An 18,716-nucleotide genomic window follows, 5' to 3' on the forward strand; every position below is an offset into this window, starting at 1 on the left:
TCAAAGTAGGGAGGAAATCTGTTTGTGCAGGGTGGGGAAATCATAATTTTGAATTATTTTTTTTTTAAGTATGTCCACTGTCCATAGTGGCAGTTGCTCAGATTTTCTCATTTATCAGTTTGTTTTACCTTTGCTTCCTGGGTCCTTAAAAATAAATTTTTTAAAAAAGTTAAATTTTCCAGGAAAAATTAAGAGACTGGTTGGAAGAAAGCTACAAAGAACTTAACTTGGAAAAATTGTTCCAAAGATACTGTATTTAAAGTATTTATGTTGTTCTGGTATACTTCTTAAGAAAAGATCTTTCTTAAGCACCTTCCCAGGGTCCCTGACTGAAGCATTTCAGGCAGCAACCATTAAAATTGTATTTGCTTGCTGCATATCTGCTGAAACTATTCGGGTCTGTAATTATTATACATATTTGTTAGTACTGAATGTTTGTATGTAGCATCTTTAAGGGCAAGTGCATGCTGGCCAATGGGGACCATGTGACACCTGGAAGGTTCATCTAACCTACCTGACATTTTAAGGATAAATCGTGCTGATGATCCTCCTGCTGTGGTTATAGCAGAACTTTTTTGAGGCATAAAAGTGCACTCTGCTCTTCAGACACAAGGCGCCTCTGACGGATCTGTAGTGTCAAATCCCTGTTACACTCAACTGTCACTTAAAACCTGTGCACCTCTTCATAGAGGTGTGATGGGAGGACGTTGTTCTTCGGAAGAAATCATCTGGAGATGGATCTGCTGAGCTACCCCACTGCTGTGCGTGGTATAAAAGCCTGGCTCTTCTGGCAAGTCAGCGGTAATTTCCCAGTGCAGATTTTGGCCATCCTTAAGAGAAATGAAAAGAGACAGAGAGCATGAAACTGAAAGAGAAGCCTCTGTTCCCTCTTGGCTGGTGGCCCTCAAAGGCCTGGGGGTGTGTCAGAAGATAATGGGTAGCGAAAACTGGGCTACTGTGAGTGGATTAAATGCATTTAGGCAAGGCAAGGGGAAGGTACCATAACTGAGTAGGATCTGTTCCAGATCTTTGCTGTGAAATTAACACCTTCCCTTCTTCCTAACTATACAGATAGAATTTAGAGTGATTTGATGTGAGAATGAACCACCATCTATTTTGTTTTATGATAGAGTTTCTCTTTATTTACAGATTGAAGGCGGTGTAACTTGGCAATATATATTGGCTATAATGACAGATCAGTGAAAAACCTGCAAGTTTTGGAGGTAGCATGAGCTACTGCATAATTCACATAAATTAAGTGAGGGGAGAGATATGCTACAGTACCTCATTGAGAATATCTTCTTGCTGATGTGATTTTTATTTTTAAACGTAATGGAAGTTGAGAGAAACAGCTCTGGGCAGAAATCCAGGCAAAAAAGGTTTTATATGTGCATTTAATGGAAGAATTTTGGCAACAAAACAGTATCCTTTTCTTAGCTTCTGTCTTAAATGGGGACAAGTACTCTCTGCATTAGTATACAGCCTTTCCTTTTCATCGTTCTTCCACCTTTGAGTAGTACCAGACAAAAAGACTGTGTGGTTTTTCTGTTTTACTGGTGCCACACAAAATTTTCAATTAAGCAAGAAGCATATCTAAGGCTCATCTAGAGAAGCAGTTATCAAGGTGTCATTAACCTGCTGGAGGAAGTCTCCCCTGCCCCGATGGAGGGGTCATTTTTCCTTTCTTATAGATAAGATTGGCAACAAAATAGAAACACCAGACTTCAGAGATGATAAGTGGCATGGCCAGTGCATCTGGAGGGATTTTCAAGTGCATTCTGCACTGGCCTGACTTTGTTTCCTTCTAAGCCTGTGAGAACATGATTTTTGACACCAGTGTGAAGAGGTTAGACCAGCGTGGAGCACTTTGGAAAATTCCTCTTATTTAATTTGGTTTATTACTGTTGGTATGTGTTCTGCCATAACAAGGCATTTATTACCTGACATATTTCACTAGTATTAAGTGTTTTCTGCCTCCTTGAGGAAAGTTCATTATCATCAGCTGACTTTTGTCAGAAAGCTCAATCACTCACTTCCAGAAGTTTAGAAATAGCCTCAGAAAGATATACATTTATAGTCCATAGCTGAGTTTTCCTTCGCTGTACCATAAAGTCTGCTTATCACATCGCACAACTGTATGTATATGTTTCAACATCCATTTCATATTCAAGCAGAACCCAAGGAATGTGACAGTGGGCATCAGCCTTTACGAAACTTGCCTTGGGAAAACTCGGATTAGATTAATAGTAGTTTTCTTCGTCTAAGAATTGACAAACTAATGCTAATCACAAAACCTTAGTGAGTTTATAGACATTTGTACACAAAACTCTATGTATGTAAACAGATCAATGACGTTTTATGCATAGAGGCTCTCATGCTTTTTGCAGAATAGGGTCATAAGAATGGAATATGTCAAGTGAACTACTTAGACCATATACATATTAAACTGACTATTTAATTAATGATCTCTTTTCCATTTCATTTTGGCTGCAAAAGAGATACATGGTGAGTATTTTTCTTCTTTAGTACACTTATTGGAGGAAAAAAGCTTGGAAAAAAATGTAATAATCTCATTATAATATAATCCTTAACTTTTTATCAGAGTCCAGAACCAAATAAATAATTGAATACAAATACAGTGAAAGGGAGGAGCTCTTTAGAGGGTTAGAAACTTTCCCTTCCACCACTCCTATTTTGAGATAAAGCTTAGAGAAGACATTATCCTGAGGTCTGTAAGTGGTGCTCTGCTGAATTCCATGGGTGCAGCATACCCACTTCCTGCTCAGTGGAGGATTGGCTGTAAGGCAAAGCAGAGCCCAAGCTCTGCCAAGGGGCATTCTTCCTGCCCTCTCCTCTGCTGTTAGGACTTCACAGCCCAGAGCTGGACCCATCTTAAAGAAACCCCAGCCTGTGCTCAATTAGTTTTTGAATGTGTTCGCTGGCCAGTGATTGCATTGAGAGAAGGACAAATGCAGTAGTCACATGTTGGTGGTGTGAACTGTTTCTCCTGCTTCAATTACCAGTTTACAATTCCCAGGCGACAAAATACCGATCTCTTACCCATAAAATAAAATTAGTTTATAAATACTCTCTTGAAGTTTCTTTTCAAATCTCAGTATTTCAAGACTCATACCACAATGACCTTTCCAGTGGATTGACCCTGATCATGGCTTCATCCAAGCTCTTCCTAGCTCTGATGAGAGGGTCCATGAAAAATAGCATTAAACACTTCTCCATAAGTACATAGTACACAAGTGCTGCTTCTCAAATTTGTGGCTGACTAGAACCGGAGTTTTTCATGTGGGTCTGCAGATGCAGGGTTAGGCTAAAACTGTATCTTCATATAAAAAAATAACATGCCAAATCTGACATCTTTCTATTCCCAGTTTTAAACTTATTAAAATTGGCATGGTATTGTCATGCATAGAAATCCATTTGGACTTGTCCTTGTCAGAGAAGACATTTATGCTTGTTTTCTAACAGCTACAAAATAAGAAAGAAAACTTAATAGTAGTGGTTCACTTCTGTGCAGAACTGTCTTAATTTCTTACAAATGGTTTGGATGACTGGTTGTCTTGCACAGTTGGAGCCCAGTGAATATTTTGCAGGTAGCTACTATATTTTGATTTGCACATCTGCAGAATTCAGAAAGCAAGACAGGTCTTTCACAGAGCTTAAAGGGGATTTTAGCCAACTTGAAATCTAGGCAATTTTAAGTCTGAATTATATATGGCTTCAGGTTCTGCTTATATCTGATTTTAAACCCTGTGATTTTAATGATATATTTTTTAGTTTTTCCAGAGTGTCTATATCTTTTACCCAGTGTTGCTTAAGAGTCCATTAAGAAGGGGAAATTTCTCCTTAATGGATACAGAAGAAAAAAAAATATGCACAAAATATTTTTTAAGAGTAGGCAATAAAAGAAAGCAGAGAAAATATTCCTTCTCATTTCATTTTTAGTAAGAGCAGGAAATAAAGAATGTAATAATAAAACTATCATTATTAATGGGTCCTCTTAAACTAGATACTTATTTTAAATTTTGATTTGGAGATTTGATACACCAGCTGAAAAGCTTTGCAGTTAAACCAGTTCAGAGACATTGTATTTCACAGGACACTGAGGGCTATGGGTACCCAGTGGTCACTGTGTGGATATGGTGGCGTGGAGCTTAGCACCAGGGATAATTAAAAGATGTGTAGTTTATTGGCAATGACCCCCTGCAGCCCTCCATGCTGCCACAGCAAACCTGCTACCAGTGCTGGGCGTAGCTGGTTGAAAGCAGTGACCGCACCGTGGACTACAGGCCCTGGGAAGGAAAAACGGCATAGCAGTTATTTTGCCAAAGCAGGAAAAAAAATCAAGCTGGTTGCTTAAGACTCACCTCAGCACACAAAAAAGCATTATTTCTTTCCAAGCCTAATTAACTGTGTTTTTATTGGCTTCTGGTTAAAAACACAGTGTCTTTGATTCGGAACTATTGCTTCTTAAAGCAGAAGATGCTAGTAGTAATGTTACTTTAATAAGAAGCTAATTTAATTCTTTGCAAATATTGTTGATGATGATTTTCTTTTGTGCGAAATTAATGCAACTGGATATTTTGCTGCCTCCTAGGCCCCCCCGACCTGTAACCAGCATGAACGACACACTCTTCTCCCACTCTGTTCCCTCAGGAAGTCCTTTTGCAAACAGAAGGTGAGTTCTTATCCTAATTAACGTTGAACCATTACGTAAGTGGTGAAAGGTTCAATTTTCAGTTCCCCCCAGAAAAAAACAATCCCAAAATAAAATTAAAAGACACAAGCAGAGAAGTGCCTTGGTTATTTTGGACTGATACAGAGATGTCTAGATGTAGAGCTGGAGTCAGGGCACCCCAAGGTCCTCACAGCAGAGCACAGAACTTTGGTTCTCTTTTGAACCATTACATCCCGCTAATGTGCTCACATGCAACCTAGGCACCCTCCCGGAGGGGCTGAAGTTGGGCAGTTCATGAGAAGACGTTTTGTAGGAGCACTGTGGGAATAGAAACTGGGACACACTGTTGCCTATTGGGAAAGCCTGCCTCATACTGGAAGATATGATATGAACAAAGTGAAAATGTGTTCACACTTGCAAGCTATAGGAAGACATCCTTACTCCTGTTGAACCATTCAGATTTTCATTAAAGGCTACAAAAGAGAAGTAGTCTTGGCATATGGTGACCCTTCAGCAAACAAACCAGAAAAGAGTAGTCAGAAACATTAATCCCAAAGAGAAGGTGCTTGCAGCTGAGTGTACGTTTTGGCTCAGTATTTTGGCTCATGCAGCCATGGTACGTGTGTAGTATTTGCTGGCAGTTTCACCCAATCTATGTAAGCCTACCAGTGCACATAGATGAGAAGGTGGCAGAAAAATAACTTCCTGCTGTATTGGGGAAGATGAGTGACATGTCTTCCTCAGGTGCATTTGATTGCTTGGTTCCTGCTCTACGTGTCAGTGCTTCAGTGGTCCTGAATAACCAAACACCATCTCTGAGTGTGCGTGGCTACATTTTTTAACACCAAAACCAAACCCACAGTGTACCACACTGCGATGTCAGAGTGAAGATGTTTTACTACTACTTTGATTTTTGAACTTTGTTCCCAGGATCTATAAACTGCTTATCTTGGTGCAAGTAGCTGCTGGGTGGCCTCTCCAGGACAGGTCATTAAGAGCAATGTTCTTTGAGAGTGTAGGTGTTGCTTCTGTTTATCCCCAAGAAGTCCCTGTGCTCCTTCAACAAAAGTATGATTTGCCATTTAGGCCAGGGATCTGCAGTAATAATCACAGCACTATCTACAGTGCTACTTGTTTTTCTTTACATATGAAAAAATCCTGATTATTGTACTTTTGTGTTCTTTAGTAATTCAACTGACTGTCTCTAACTATCAGAATTAAATGTATATATGATCCCTGAGCCATTAGAATTCCTTTTCTCCTAGAGGAGGAACTCCTTGATGTAGAATCCCCTGAAGGCAGGAGACAATAAAACCCCCACAACCATAGGTCCCCAGACTTCCTTATAAGTGGATAGTATGACATCCTTACGCTGCAAAAAGTTTCCACAATGCAGCAGTCAGTTTTGGCTTTTTTAGAGTTAACAGTACCCTGTTACATTGCTTGTATACTAAAAGCTATGGTAACTTTTGTTTCAGTGACCTAGCAGGATTTTTAAGTGTTTGACAGCTTATTCTCATTGTTTTTATTATCAGCTCTTATAAATCTAATTTGTACTTTTTTATTAAAAAGAAAGTGCCCTACCAACTGTCAAGTCAGTATCCTCTCTAAATGTTTACAAATTGCATTTATTGTCATGGACCCACTCTGAACACGCTGATCTCTGTGTGTACTTTTTGAGGTATTAACAAGGTTTCATTGTTTGAATCATTCAGGTTACTTGGGGGTATAAATGCAGCCAGTCCTGTGGCTGATGAGCATTCTCTTATAAAGCTGTATGTAAATCAGCTTCACAACAATTCACGGTCAGTATGAGAGCACTAACCCACTAATCGCCGTAGTTCTGTAGCTCATGCACTAAATCATTTAGCGATTCTGCTAAGCTACTAAAGATACTCTTTAAAGAAGGCTCTGGTGGCTCTAATTAGTCTTTTGAATGGACTTTCTGCTGGCTGTGGGCTTTGCCAACTTCTCTTGCTTCTGCAGAGCACAAACCTTTTGTTTTACCCTTTCACATAGGATTAACATTAATGTATCTAGAGGAAGTTGGAAACATTGGTTTTGAAAACTAAAAAAAAAAAAAAATTCCCCTTTATGGTTTCATCATCAGTGTATGACTTGCCTGATGCATTCTTGACCAAGGAACAAAAGAGGCTCTCGCACAAGAGTTCAGTAAGAAAGTACTGAGACCAAGGTACTTTTCTGCTAAATGCCAAGTCCTTCAATCTGTATTAGACTAATAACAGCATCTTCGTTCATTCTTTTGGGTTTTACTATTATTATTGCCCTGGGAAAATCAGGCCTCATTAGTGGCAGCTCATCCTCTCATACATCAGAGAAACAGACTATGACAACTCTGTTTGCAATTCTGCTGATTTTATATTAAATGCTCCATGATTCATATTATAATATAAATTGTACAAACTCGGGGTAAAATTTCTAGCTGAGCATAATCAATGCTGAAAGCCCTGCTGGCTGTGTTTTCACTGCAGATAACTTATTGATAGTTTAATTTGTGTTGCAATCTAGTCCAGAGGTTTCAGATAGCTTTAAATAAAGTTTTTATGTAATTAGAATGTTTATGCAAAGGAGAATTGGCACAGACTGTCATTCATAGCATTCCCATGGTATTTATTTCAGCTAGTTGTGTTCACATACGGATGTTACCATTCGCAACCAGCTTCTCCCTGTAGCAGGAAAGGCTGAATTCAGCACACCGAGTCATTCTGCTGCTGGGAGTGGATATGGTCTCATAAGTTCAGCACAACACCATCTTCGTTTCTGGATTCATGGGTGAAAAAGGGAAGTGAACTGGGAAAAAGAAGAATCCTGTTGGAGGAAAGGTCTTTGATACCTTGTTCCCCATACTTTGTCATCGTATTTACAACTGAAAGGAGATTGAACATTATATGTTCTTTACAGTTTAATGGCATCTGAAGCACTGATTTTGGGTACGCAGTTATTCCAAAGCGCAGAGGAGGTCAGATTCAGGCTTTCCCTGAGATACTTCTTAGTTTCTTCAAGCCACTTCAGAATCAAAATTCTTTAAAATTTCTCTGCTTGCTTTGCTTAGTTTCAGCCACCATGTCCATAGGAGAGCTTTCATTAGGAGGCTGGCATAAAAATTACAAGCACCTTTCTTCTGAAAATATACACTGTGCAAATGGGTGTCAACACTATGCTCTGTACAGCTCAAGCACAACTTTGAAGCACTTATATTAGAAAAGAAGAAACAATGAGCATTGACAGCTAATATGTGATTAAAACCACAAGCTCTGTGGCTTTTTTACTGTAGCTAATATTCAGGTTGTAATCTCACACTTGTTTTTGTGCTCTCACTTTACCTAGAGGGCAGCAGAACAAGGGACTATTGCTGTAGAGTAGGTAATGCCCTTGCAAAGCCAATGAATTGGATATGTTATGTCAAAACAGGTAAATTGAGCATTGTAGAAGCTTCTGTCCCGTCAAGGGGAATAACTCTAGTCACTGAATTAATGTTTTCTGCCTTATTTGGATTCTTTTGTTCCCCAGCTGCAGTCTATCTGTGCTGCCTTAAAGTACATAGCTACCATAGTAATGGATGCAATCTCTCTCTCTCTCTCTTAATAAATGTCTCCTTTAAGCTGTTAAATTGTAGGGCTAAGGTGGGATAAGATGAAACAGAATGTTTTGTCTTTCTTACGTTCTTCTCAGCCCCTCTTCACAGCCAATACATTTAGTTCTTCTAAAGTCGCAATAAACTGGAATGAATGGAGTGATGCCGCACATTCTGATGAATTTGAAGTTGCTTGGCAATTCTGCGGTGGATAGAAAGAATGCACTATGGTGTCAAATGCCCATAGCCAAGGAGAAATTGAGTCTTATTTAATACTGAGTCAGAGTAGTTGGTACCTTCTTTGAACCACACAAAAAAGCTAAAAAGAATTGGATATTCTACCTGGGCATAGTGAGAGAGTAGGCCAAATTTTTAGACAAAGCTAACTTTGGAGCAAAACATGCTTCTTGCTGCTCTTGTCCGTGTTTCTGTCCCTAAGGGGAGTGGTAGACTTAAACTGGATGTTGCCTTCGTATGTTGTTGAGATAAGAACCTTATTTCACTGGCAATATTCCCCGGATTAAAGGAAAGGTTTATATGTCTGATTGTTCAGTAGCCAGGGAGACACTAAAGAGGGTATAACATTTACACCAGTAGTGTTGGGTCTACATCTTTGTGGATATCTGGTCAGAGATGGAGGTTTTGTCTCTTGATTTGGATGGGGAAGCATTCTTTGGCATCTTACAAAATGTTCCGTTTTAACAGTATTTATCTTTAAAATATCCGTTCCAGTTGGTATGACCCAGAGAAACTCACTGTGGCCAGAACAATCTCCGAAGTATTAGCTGTATTTTGGAGAGTCTGTGGGGCATGTAGGAGGATGTGGAAGAACGGGGAGAAATGTCGGCTCTTCCAGATGAGGGAAGGTTCAAGGCAGAAAAAGGGACAGAGATCAAAGGGATTATACAAGAGGCAGGCTAACCTTGGTATCCAAAGATACTGAAATCATTAAAGAATTAGTAAGCACCTGGAGGATAAGAAACCAATGAGAAAAAGCCAACATGGATTTCACAAGAACAAATGATGCCAAACCAGACTAATATATTTAATTGACAGGATAACTGGTCCAGTGGGTAAAAAAGAAGCAGCCGATATGATACAGGTTGACCTTAAAAGGACATTTGACATAGTCCCAGATGACACAGAAGTACCCATAGGAAATATAGACATTGGGAAATCAGTATAAGAGCAACACTGAAAATCAGTAATTACATTTTCAAAAGTGTGCTGTTGTTCTAGGAGGAGAACTTACCAGCTGGGATTCTTGAAGGCTATCCTAAGTCAGACACTATGCACTATTTATTGTAATTGTTGGAGCAACAGAGTGAGTGTATGCAATTTGTAGATGCTACAAAGGTTGAAATAGTTATGGGAAGGAGTGCTTGGAGAGCAGTTTCTAAATTAAAAAATGAGCTCAGTTGCAATGGTAGTAATTGATGTCCGAATGATCTGAAATCGGTTAGAGGAGACTCGGTAATTATAAGTGGAAAGTGCTGTAGAAAGGAAGCAAATAATCAAATTAAAGATGAAGCATAATTTGGTGGGCAGAAATATTTTAACAGAGGACCTAGCAGGTGCAGTGAACCACAAGCTAATTGAAGTCAGCAATATGATTGTCAGATTGCATCTGACCCCGGGGCATCATGTGGAAAGCCATTAAAACTCCTTACCTGGAGGAGGAGACATCTGCCTGCAGGTTCACAGCCATTGTAGGGCAACAGCACAGGCACCGGTATGCTAACCAGCATGACAGGTTCCAGAGGAGACACCCAAACATCAGAAGAGCTTAGAAAACATAACTCATAAGAAAAGGTTGGAAGATATAAGTTTGCTTAATCAACTAAGAAGTAAATGGCCATTGATAGACATGATATCGGTTGCTCAATGAGTAATGTTTGCTTGCCTGTCCCTCCACCCTAACTATGGTGCTTCTGGAGCATAGGAGAGGAGAACTGATAGAGGGGGCATCACACTGCACTGTTAGAAGGCAAAGCACAAAATCTTCCCTGGGGTCTTTGGTCTCCCTTGTGGCAACATATTTAGCTTTACTTAAGAACTGAATGCTGCATTTTTGTCTGAAATGGCACACCCCATACCCCTTGAATGCATTTTCCTTCTTTAATTGGGAAGAAAACAGAATTAAATGTGTATCCTAGATGGCATGGAGCAGCACATTTATCTGCGTGGATGTTACTTCTGTGGAAGTGCAACACAGATAAACAGCATGCTGATGGGCATAGGAATGTGAAGCAAGCATTTTTTCTTGCTGTACAGTACTGCATTTCGTTCAGCTTTCTTAGAGATTTATTATAAATCAGTAGGGCTTGGGTTCTTAGGACACCCATCGGTACCATCCTTGTCAGAACCCCACTGCCAACCTTGACCTCCCAAAGGGCAGGGGGGAATGGCACGAACCTTGTCTTACTGAGTTCCATTTTTGTCCTAATATTAAGGGTTTTGTTAAAAGTCCATCAGAGGCACATCTGCTCAGATGTATCTTGCGTCACGTTTGTGCAACATCATCTGCCTGTACACACGCACAGACACACCTGGATGCACAGGTGCATGCATGCTCACGCACCCCTCTTTTGATCAAAGACATGTACAGTGTCAGGAGCCAAACCAAAAAATGAAGGTGAATAATTTTTTAAAAGAAGAAAGTAAAATATGTTTTTATTTTGCTTTGTTGGTTTTCTTTAACCAAAAATGCTGCAGCATGAAAGAAAAACTCATGTTTAAATATCTCCATTTTTAGCCGGTGTTATCTTAAGAAATTATTAACGTGGATATTTGAGCATTGGGAAAGATGCAGTTACTGCAATCCATTAGATACTGAAGTCAGAAAAAAAAATGGGTTTGATGAACTTTTTTTTTAAAATCAGTGAAAGAACAGTCCTTCTGAAAATTAAATTGGTGTTTCCCCCATCACTGGATATAAATAAGCACATTTCCATAGATTATTGAAACTATCTTATGGCAAATGTGGAGAAAATCAATTTATCTGTCACAGTGATGCTTTCCCAGCTTGAAGCCTGCGTTTCAGATGATGTTTACCTCAGACTCCACCTGGAAACTACACAAGCCCTCAGCTCTCCCTTTGTGAGAGAAGCACGCTTTGTTTGTCTTTTCTTCAGTGCATGAAGGCTTTGTAGTTTGCTTTTGGAGGACAGGAGGGAAAACTCTTAATTCCTGACTTTACATTTCCTGAAGTTTTCTAAAATTTCTTTAAAGCTTCTTTTATTGTTTTTCTTCAGTCCAGGACACTTGGAGGAGTTTCTCCAAACTCTGTTCTGTAATTAATTTCAGACATCACTGTTTACCCGCTTCTTAGTTTTCCTGTCTTATTAACTAGCTCTCCTTCCAAGAATACTGAAGTAGAGCAGAGCAAACTTCTGGCTAGGGCTGCTCCAGCTTTCTTGAAAGGAAAAGGGTAAGTTAAAGAGAGAATATGTTCGTAGCTTGCACTAACGCAGCTAAACCAAAACCTTCTCCTCTGTTCCTCCTGCTTTTAATGTATTCTATCAACATCTTTTCCTGAGAAAATTGTGATAACCAATTAACCCAGTGATCTATGTAGGGCATGTTTAAATGATTTTATGTACATCTGGATGCGTGAGATCTTGATCAGGCACTTCCAAGCAAATCTAACTTATGATTTCAGTATGTTAATCATGTGTGTAACATATGTATATGTGATGTATATATGCAATACATAGTGTATTAAAGCAAATAGTGCTGACCTCACAATCTGCTGTATTTTGAGGTAAATTGTACTGTACAGCTCCAGTCCCTGGCCTGATCTGGCATCTCACTGATTTCCAAGGCTGGCTCTGTAATCAAGTGGGATTTTACCATCCTAATCCATTAAATACTTAACATATAAATTACAATATTAACAAAATAATTTTTGCACTTGGTATTTTTTTTCTGAGAATACTTAAGTATTCATTCCTAAATTCCCATTTCACAATCTCACTTGCTCCTGCTTTCTCTGTTTATTTCCCTCTGTCTGTCCGGACTGTACCCTCTGTCCCCCTGACCCCGTTCCAGGTTACAGTACAGCCTCGATGTTGCAGACAGGCTGGCCGATGAACATGTACTCATCGGGTTGTATGTCAACATGCTGCAGAGCAACCCCGCACGGTTAGTGCAGGTTTGGCACCTTTGGGGAACCCAGGAAAGGGACGTTGGTCGGCCAAATGCTCTCACTGTTTCCTCCTGGCTACGAGCTGAAGCAGCTCTTTATGAGCACTAACCTAAGGGGAATGCGTATGAATATGGGGTATGTCCTCCCAGAGTTGGTGGATTGTGGCAATCACTGTTATTCTCTCTAGTGATGTTAACTAGCAAGGTATTGCAAATAATGGCTTAGTTAAGAATGGCTGTACAAATTGATTTGGGATACTGTCGATGCAGGACTTGGCGGTGGTACAGCAGTGTTCACACAATGACTAACAGGTCCATGCTTTCAAAGTAATAATTTTTGAGGTAATACGTCCTTTATACCTTCACCTGGCCTTGAAAGTAAGAAATGGTAATAGTATGTAAATAATGATAATAGCAATAATAGGAATTTGCTTATTAACCTAGTAAAGGAAGGAGTTCTTCTCAATTTTTACATATGTCAGGCATTGTTTTTAAATCTGCCTGATTTCTGCATTGTTTGACTCTTGTATATAAATTTTCCCGTATCTCATTCAGACTGAAGTGTGACAGGTTTTTAACAGTTCATTGTTTCTGCTGGAGTGCATGCGGAGCTTTGTCTACTAAACCCTCCTGCTGTCCTAGCACAGTGGCATCCCAGCAGGCCATCCCAGGGAGGGGAAACACTGGCTCACCTCTCCAAGTGCAACAAAACTCTAGACTTTGCAGCCCTGTACCAGCAAGGTGGTGAGCAGTATAGTATATGGCTGTAGAAAATGTGGTGCTGACAGAAAACTACAATGTTTCTAACAAAACTATGCTCCTGAGGTTTCTTTTGCTCATAATGAACCCTTCGGTTTCCTGTACTGCTATTGCAGAATATTTCCCAGGTTAGGAGAAACTCTCCGTTTACTCTTACATGTAGAAGGCAACAAGCAACTTCACTTGGGAGGGTGAATGCAATGGCTCTCTGCAGTCTTACAAAGTAATTCATTTCTTCGTGTATCTCCAGTTGAAAATGGGAGTAGTTTGCCATGCCCAGTGGAAAAAAAAAGTCTGCCTTCATTGTTCTGGATCTGCTTCTCTACTCTGTATCCCACTGGAATGTGCCAGTGGGGAAAAAGAGGCAAAGTAGTTTTTAGTGAGGAAAATGAAAAACATTTATTCGAAACAAAAACATTTTGAAGGGGAATTTCATTCCTGGCGAAGCACTTCCAGAAAGAAGGCTTGTTGAGTAATATTTACACCGTGGCTGGGAAAACAAGCTGTTGGGGGCATGTGTGTAGACCAGCCCTTGTCCACCCGTGACTGAGGACAGGAGTACGCTGCCACTTGCTCTAGTTTGACAGGGAGAAGGAGATGTGGCCCTGCCTACCGTGAATGACTTACTGGATGCGGCTGTTCAAGAAGTGAGCAAAGAATGGGCATGGTTTAGAGTAATTTTTGGTGCTGAACTGGTTTGCCCGCCACGGCATTTTGGATGCCATGTCTGTGACTCATTTAGCTTCAGTGAGGACCACCAGTTAGATCCCCTTGTGAGCACCTAACCTCATCTTTATCGTATGCATCCTCTGAATTTTATCAAATACATTCCAACCTGTTCCTTCAAGGTTTTAAGCCAACCTCACCAAGTTATAATACATTTATATCCAAATACACACATACAAATTATGTGCCATAACATCCTTCAAATTTAAAGTTTTCGAGGGATGAATGGAGAGTGACTGATAATGGCCTTAATTATTTAAATAACTGATGCAAAGCATAGTATATAACATCTGATTACTGACATTAAATCACTGCAGTCACAGCGTCCTCAATGAAAAACAGTCTCAGTCATTTATTTAAGATACCAATCAGATTTGGACAGAAACATAACCAAGAGGGACAGCAGTCTTAGCCATGCATCCAACCATGCTTCATTGCCATTTTCTGCTTTGTTGTAATGAGACTGCCAGTAGAAAAAGGGAATAGTTATATTTTGGTACAGACAAAAGCAAAGAGAGTGTTGCCATCCCGAAGCTCCTGTGTGAAGCCAGTTTCCAGGAGAGGTCGGTGACACCTCTGCAGGACCCTAAGCTGCTCAGCGTCTCAGGTAGCCTGGGGTGGCATCTTCAGGCAAAGGTGACCTCCTTCTGCCCATGCCCCGCAGTGGCTGGGTGCAGTTTGCTCAAAGCCCACACTGCTGTGTGAGGATGGTGCTGAGTTCAAGTTATTTCACCCTGCGGCTGCAGCGAGCCAGCTCAGCTGTTGTGTCTGCCTGCAGAATACCACGTGTGCATACCCATACGTGCCATCGCATGCTTCCAAGTGCTACTGGCAGACAAAGACGAAAAGAGGGATGATTGTAGCTGGAGCTTCATCTGCAAGGAAAACCTACAGAAATACCTTGTGAGCATAATGCATAAAATTATCTTAAGAGCTATATAGTAGGATTTCAAAGCAAAACACGTGTTGTTTTTTTTTTTTTTTTAGCTATTGAGTCAGACTAATTTGTGTTCACTAGTGGTCAGTCCAATATAGCCTAGTATACCTTTTTTCTCTTTTAAGTGTAGCTAGTATTCATATTTTTCGGTTGTTTAAAATTAATTTAATTAATTTTCACTGCTTATCTTTATTTTCCATCTGCAGTTATTTGATATCGTATGTAGAAGTACAAGATTTCCTTTCCATTCTTCACAGGCTAATAAGCTACTTGAGGGTTTTTCAGAATCTAGTACTCCAGGGCAAATACAGAAACACAAAAAAGACTTAATTCATTATTTACAGTAACTGTATGAGTAGAAAAAGTATGCCTTCACCAGCCACTTTGGTTAGTTTATTTGTAAAGTGTGTTTTAGCATGTAAAACCAGTACTTGATATTTAATTTATTTTCTCTTTAGTGTTTGATTCTAAAAAAAAGAACTTTTAACTGAAAATTATTTTCCTTTTTGTTCGTATAAGTTAGAGACCTTACCTAGTTTTTAATATTAATTCCACATATTTGAGTCTTTTTCTTTTCAGGTGCAGAAAAAAATAAGATAAAATATATTATAAGTGGGAGGTTGTTTTTGTCCCATAGAAAGTTACTTTCTGGGGTTTTTTTCTGTTATACTGTGTAGTACTGTGGTGAGTCATGTTTCTGTACTACAAAAGTGCCATGCTATTCTATGGTATTTTAAAAGATGTTTATTCTGACTCTAGCTCGGAAGGCTGGTTGAATCTTCCCTTGAAAGAGGAAAGGCAGTCAGAGACCCACTGACTACAGAGGAAATGTATAGACACTTGGCTGCCTTGAACAGAGTTAGTTTTTGTGATTATACCTATATACCTGAGTGTTATTAATATTTTGATGGTAAAATCTTGGTGATTCTAAAGTAAATGGCAAATTAACAATAGCAGAGGGCTCAGATGATGTGTCTCGGTTTAAAGTGCCTTAAAACCAGGACAGTTTTGGAAGTGTCACAGATTAACAATCCTGAGAATACGTTTGATGGGTTGCTGTTAGGACATTGTTCTTACAGCCCTGAGGCTAATAAACCTACCCTTTAATTGGTCAGTATTTTCTATAGTTAATTTTTTATTAAATTAGGTTTTGTAGAATAAGAGCATGTCATGAAGACCACATTGATATCTCTGTTGCAAAAATTTCACTACAAAGTGGCATTTCTGAGACTTTTCTACTGAGTGCTGACATAATTTGAAGACCATCAGGGGACATCAGTATCGCCTATTGCAGGGTGCTTACTGCGGAACAGGCTGTTTTTACACATTTAAAGCCTAAGAAATAGCAAAGATCCTCCTTTGTTCACGGGCCGTCACTCCTTTGTTCACAGGCTATCATATTTTTCATCCTTTGCCTACAGTTTTGTGATCCTTTTTTTACTGATCTCCTCTAGAGCATAGGATATTGCACAGATCAACTAAAGCCTAAAAACAAAGTCTTGTCATACAGGTGATAATATTGGATAGTCACTCTACAACTGAATGATAATAATTCTGCCAGACCAATTACTGCTAATAATTACAAAGTCTTTCAATAAATGGTCACTAATATGTTAAAAGTGTTGTTTTAACTTTTTTAGGAAAAATGGCTCAGCAGCAGGATATTTGTATGCAAAATGTTTATTTTCTTTCAAAAGGATGCCTGAATCATTCTCTTGAGGGTCCCAAATTCTGCACACATAATATTTTAAAGCTTGTATGTATTTCAATGCATCATAGTCTCTGAAATTGTTGAAGTAAAACTGAAGTGAATGATGGCAAATTAGAACTCTGAGACATAAAGTCTTGGCAGTCAAGGCTAATGCTGCTGTGCATACCTCTGTGCTTAATGATCACATAGAATCGGTACATTCCAGAATTAAATTTATCTCAGACATTGAAATTCAATTTACAAAGCTTTGGGGACAGTGATTTGTGGCATTCATAGACCAAATTTGATGTGCTGCTACATCTATTTTATGACATCCACCTACACATGAATATACATCAAAGACATTAAATAGCGAGTAAGAATCAAAAAGCGGCAGTGGCTTGATTCATTCAGTAAAGTCGTTGTTTCAGGGGTTTACTCACATCTCAGAACTATGTTGCAGATTGTGTTATGCCAACAATGGAACTATTATCCATTATTTTTCCAGGATGGATAATGTGGTTGCACATTGCTGTAAAAAGGAGAATAGAAGCTGAATGCTTGCTGTTGTCACAGCCATCTGTTAGAATGTGATGTTTTAGTCATTATGGAAAAATTAAAAGTGAATTATACTTTCATGAAAGTAACCCTTATTAGCTGGTTTGCATTATTTTATGTGTCTATAAGAGCTGCTTCCCCCTTTCTTTGGATGACATATCAGGACAGTAGGCTTGAGCATGTACGAAGCAGAACTCTATGAATTTAGAAAAATACCTGTAGCTTGGGACTTTTCAGAAAGTAAATCAGTTATCCCACAAGGATCTGAGTAAGCATAGAATTAAGCTATATATGTAACAAAATAAATTAAACATAATCAGTGTTCCTCTACCACCAGACGTCTTATGTGTGGTCTGCTGCACAGGCTTAGCTTACACAGAACCCCTCTGGGTCTGACTTTTCACAGCTTTACTGTTTTTCTCAAGTTCATGTTTGTGGTCTCACAGGTTATTGTCAGAATAAGAAAAAAGATGATGATTGTCTCTTTTTCCCTTACCTCAGCAAGCCACAACGAATCCACGTGACTCCCAGCTTTAGTTTAATGATCAGGGAGTATCAGCCCCTACCCATCTTTCAAACATAACTTCTAAATCCCAGTGAACTTAATCAAGCCAACCAAAAAATGCACATTGTAATTCTCCGAGGTACCTGGGAATAGGAACTCACTGAGAATGTTTTTTGGGAAATATTTCCTTTTCCTTTTAAAGATGCTGATTCTTCAAAAGTAGAACTTTGTGCATAAGTGTCATTTTCATCTGGAAGGCTTTTCTTTTCAAGTTCAAGATACAATTTCTAGCAGAAATCAGAATAAGATGTCCATGCCCAAAATCACCGTTGTTTTGCATGTTCTTTGGAAACGTGAAGCTCATTCACCAGCAACCAGTTGCATGACCTGAAGAGCATGGGGGTATGGAGGCACATGCCTGTCTCCCTTCAGCCAAAACATCAGACAGGTGCCATCAGACAGTTGCCACCTCTGTCTGCAATAGTCTGCAAGGTTTTCTTGTATTCCACACAGCAAAGCATTCTTCTCATCTCTTATTAGGGGCTTCATTTTTTTTCTCTTGTTTATGCTAAAATAATGCCATATAGGATTCTAAATCCCAGGATTATCCAGGGTAAATTAAGTCATAGAATCATAGAATGGTTTGGATTGGAAGGGACCATAAAGATCACTCAGTTCCAACCCCCTTGCCATGGACAGGGACACTTTCCACTAGACAAGGTTGCCCAAAGCCTTATCCAACCTCTTCACATTTCATTTTTTTGTCAGTTTATTAGTTTTGCTGGTTCTCTGCAAACTTCTAAATATTTAGAAATAGCAAAGGTTCTCACTATATTACCTTTTTCCTGCTCATCTGACTAAATAATAGCCTCCATTTAAAATAAGGACAGCTGTCAAGGGATTAACCTGAGAGAAATGTTTGCCTTTGATATTGTTAGAAAAAAATAAGGTAATAAATTGCAATATTTTAAAGGAATTCAGAATATTTGCAGTAAGATCTTACACTTTATGAATATTTCTCATGGAGATTCTGTGCATGTGACCAAAGTGGATGCTTTTCATAGTCGGTGCTAGTAGACTCCTGCATCCTGGCAGCAGGGATTGGGT

The 18,716-nt window shown here is 39.3% G+C and overlaps 1 protein-coding gene across 1 annotated transcript in view; it reads left to right on the forward strand.

Annotated features, from left to right (window-relative positions):
- The window catches only part of LOC104469867 (dystrobrevin alpha-like), a gene marked incomplete at both ends in the record, with an annotated part of 54,254 nt that overhangs the window by 17,813 nt on the left and 17,725 nt on the right, over nt 1-18,716 (forward strand). Inside the window, 7 exons of the mRNA XM_010084586.1 lie at nt 2,497-2,505; nt 4,613-4,693; nt 4,808-4,809; nt 6,266-6,287; nt 6,409-6,498; nt 11,641-11,718; nt 12,339-12,431. Coding sequence (XP_010082888.1) covers nt 2,497-2,505; nt 4,613-4,693; nt 4,808-4,809; nt 6,266-6,287; nt 6,409-6,498; nt 11,641-11,718; nt 12,339-12,431 — 375 coding nt within the window. The remainder of the gene's footprint in view (nt 1-2,496; nt 2,506-4,612; nt 4,694-4,807; nt 4,810-6,265; nt 6,288-6,408; nt 6,499-11,640; nt 11,719-12,338; nt 12,432-18,716) is intronic.

This window comes from Pterocles gutturalis, unplaced genomic scaffold (assembly GCF_000699245.1).
Source record: "Pterocles gutturalis isolate BGI_N339 unplaced genomic scaffold, ASM69924v1 scaffold540, whole genome shotgun sequence".
Taxonomy (NCBI): Eukaryota; Metazoa; Chordata; class Aves; order Pterocliformes; family Pteroclidae; genus Pterocles; species Pterocles gutturalis.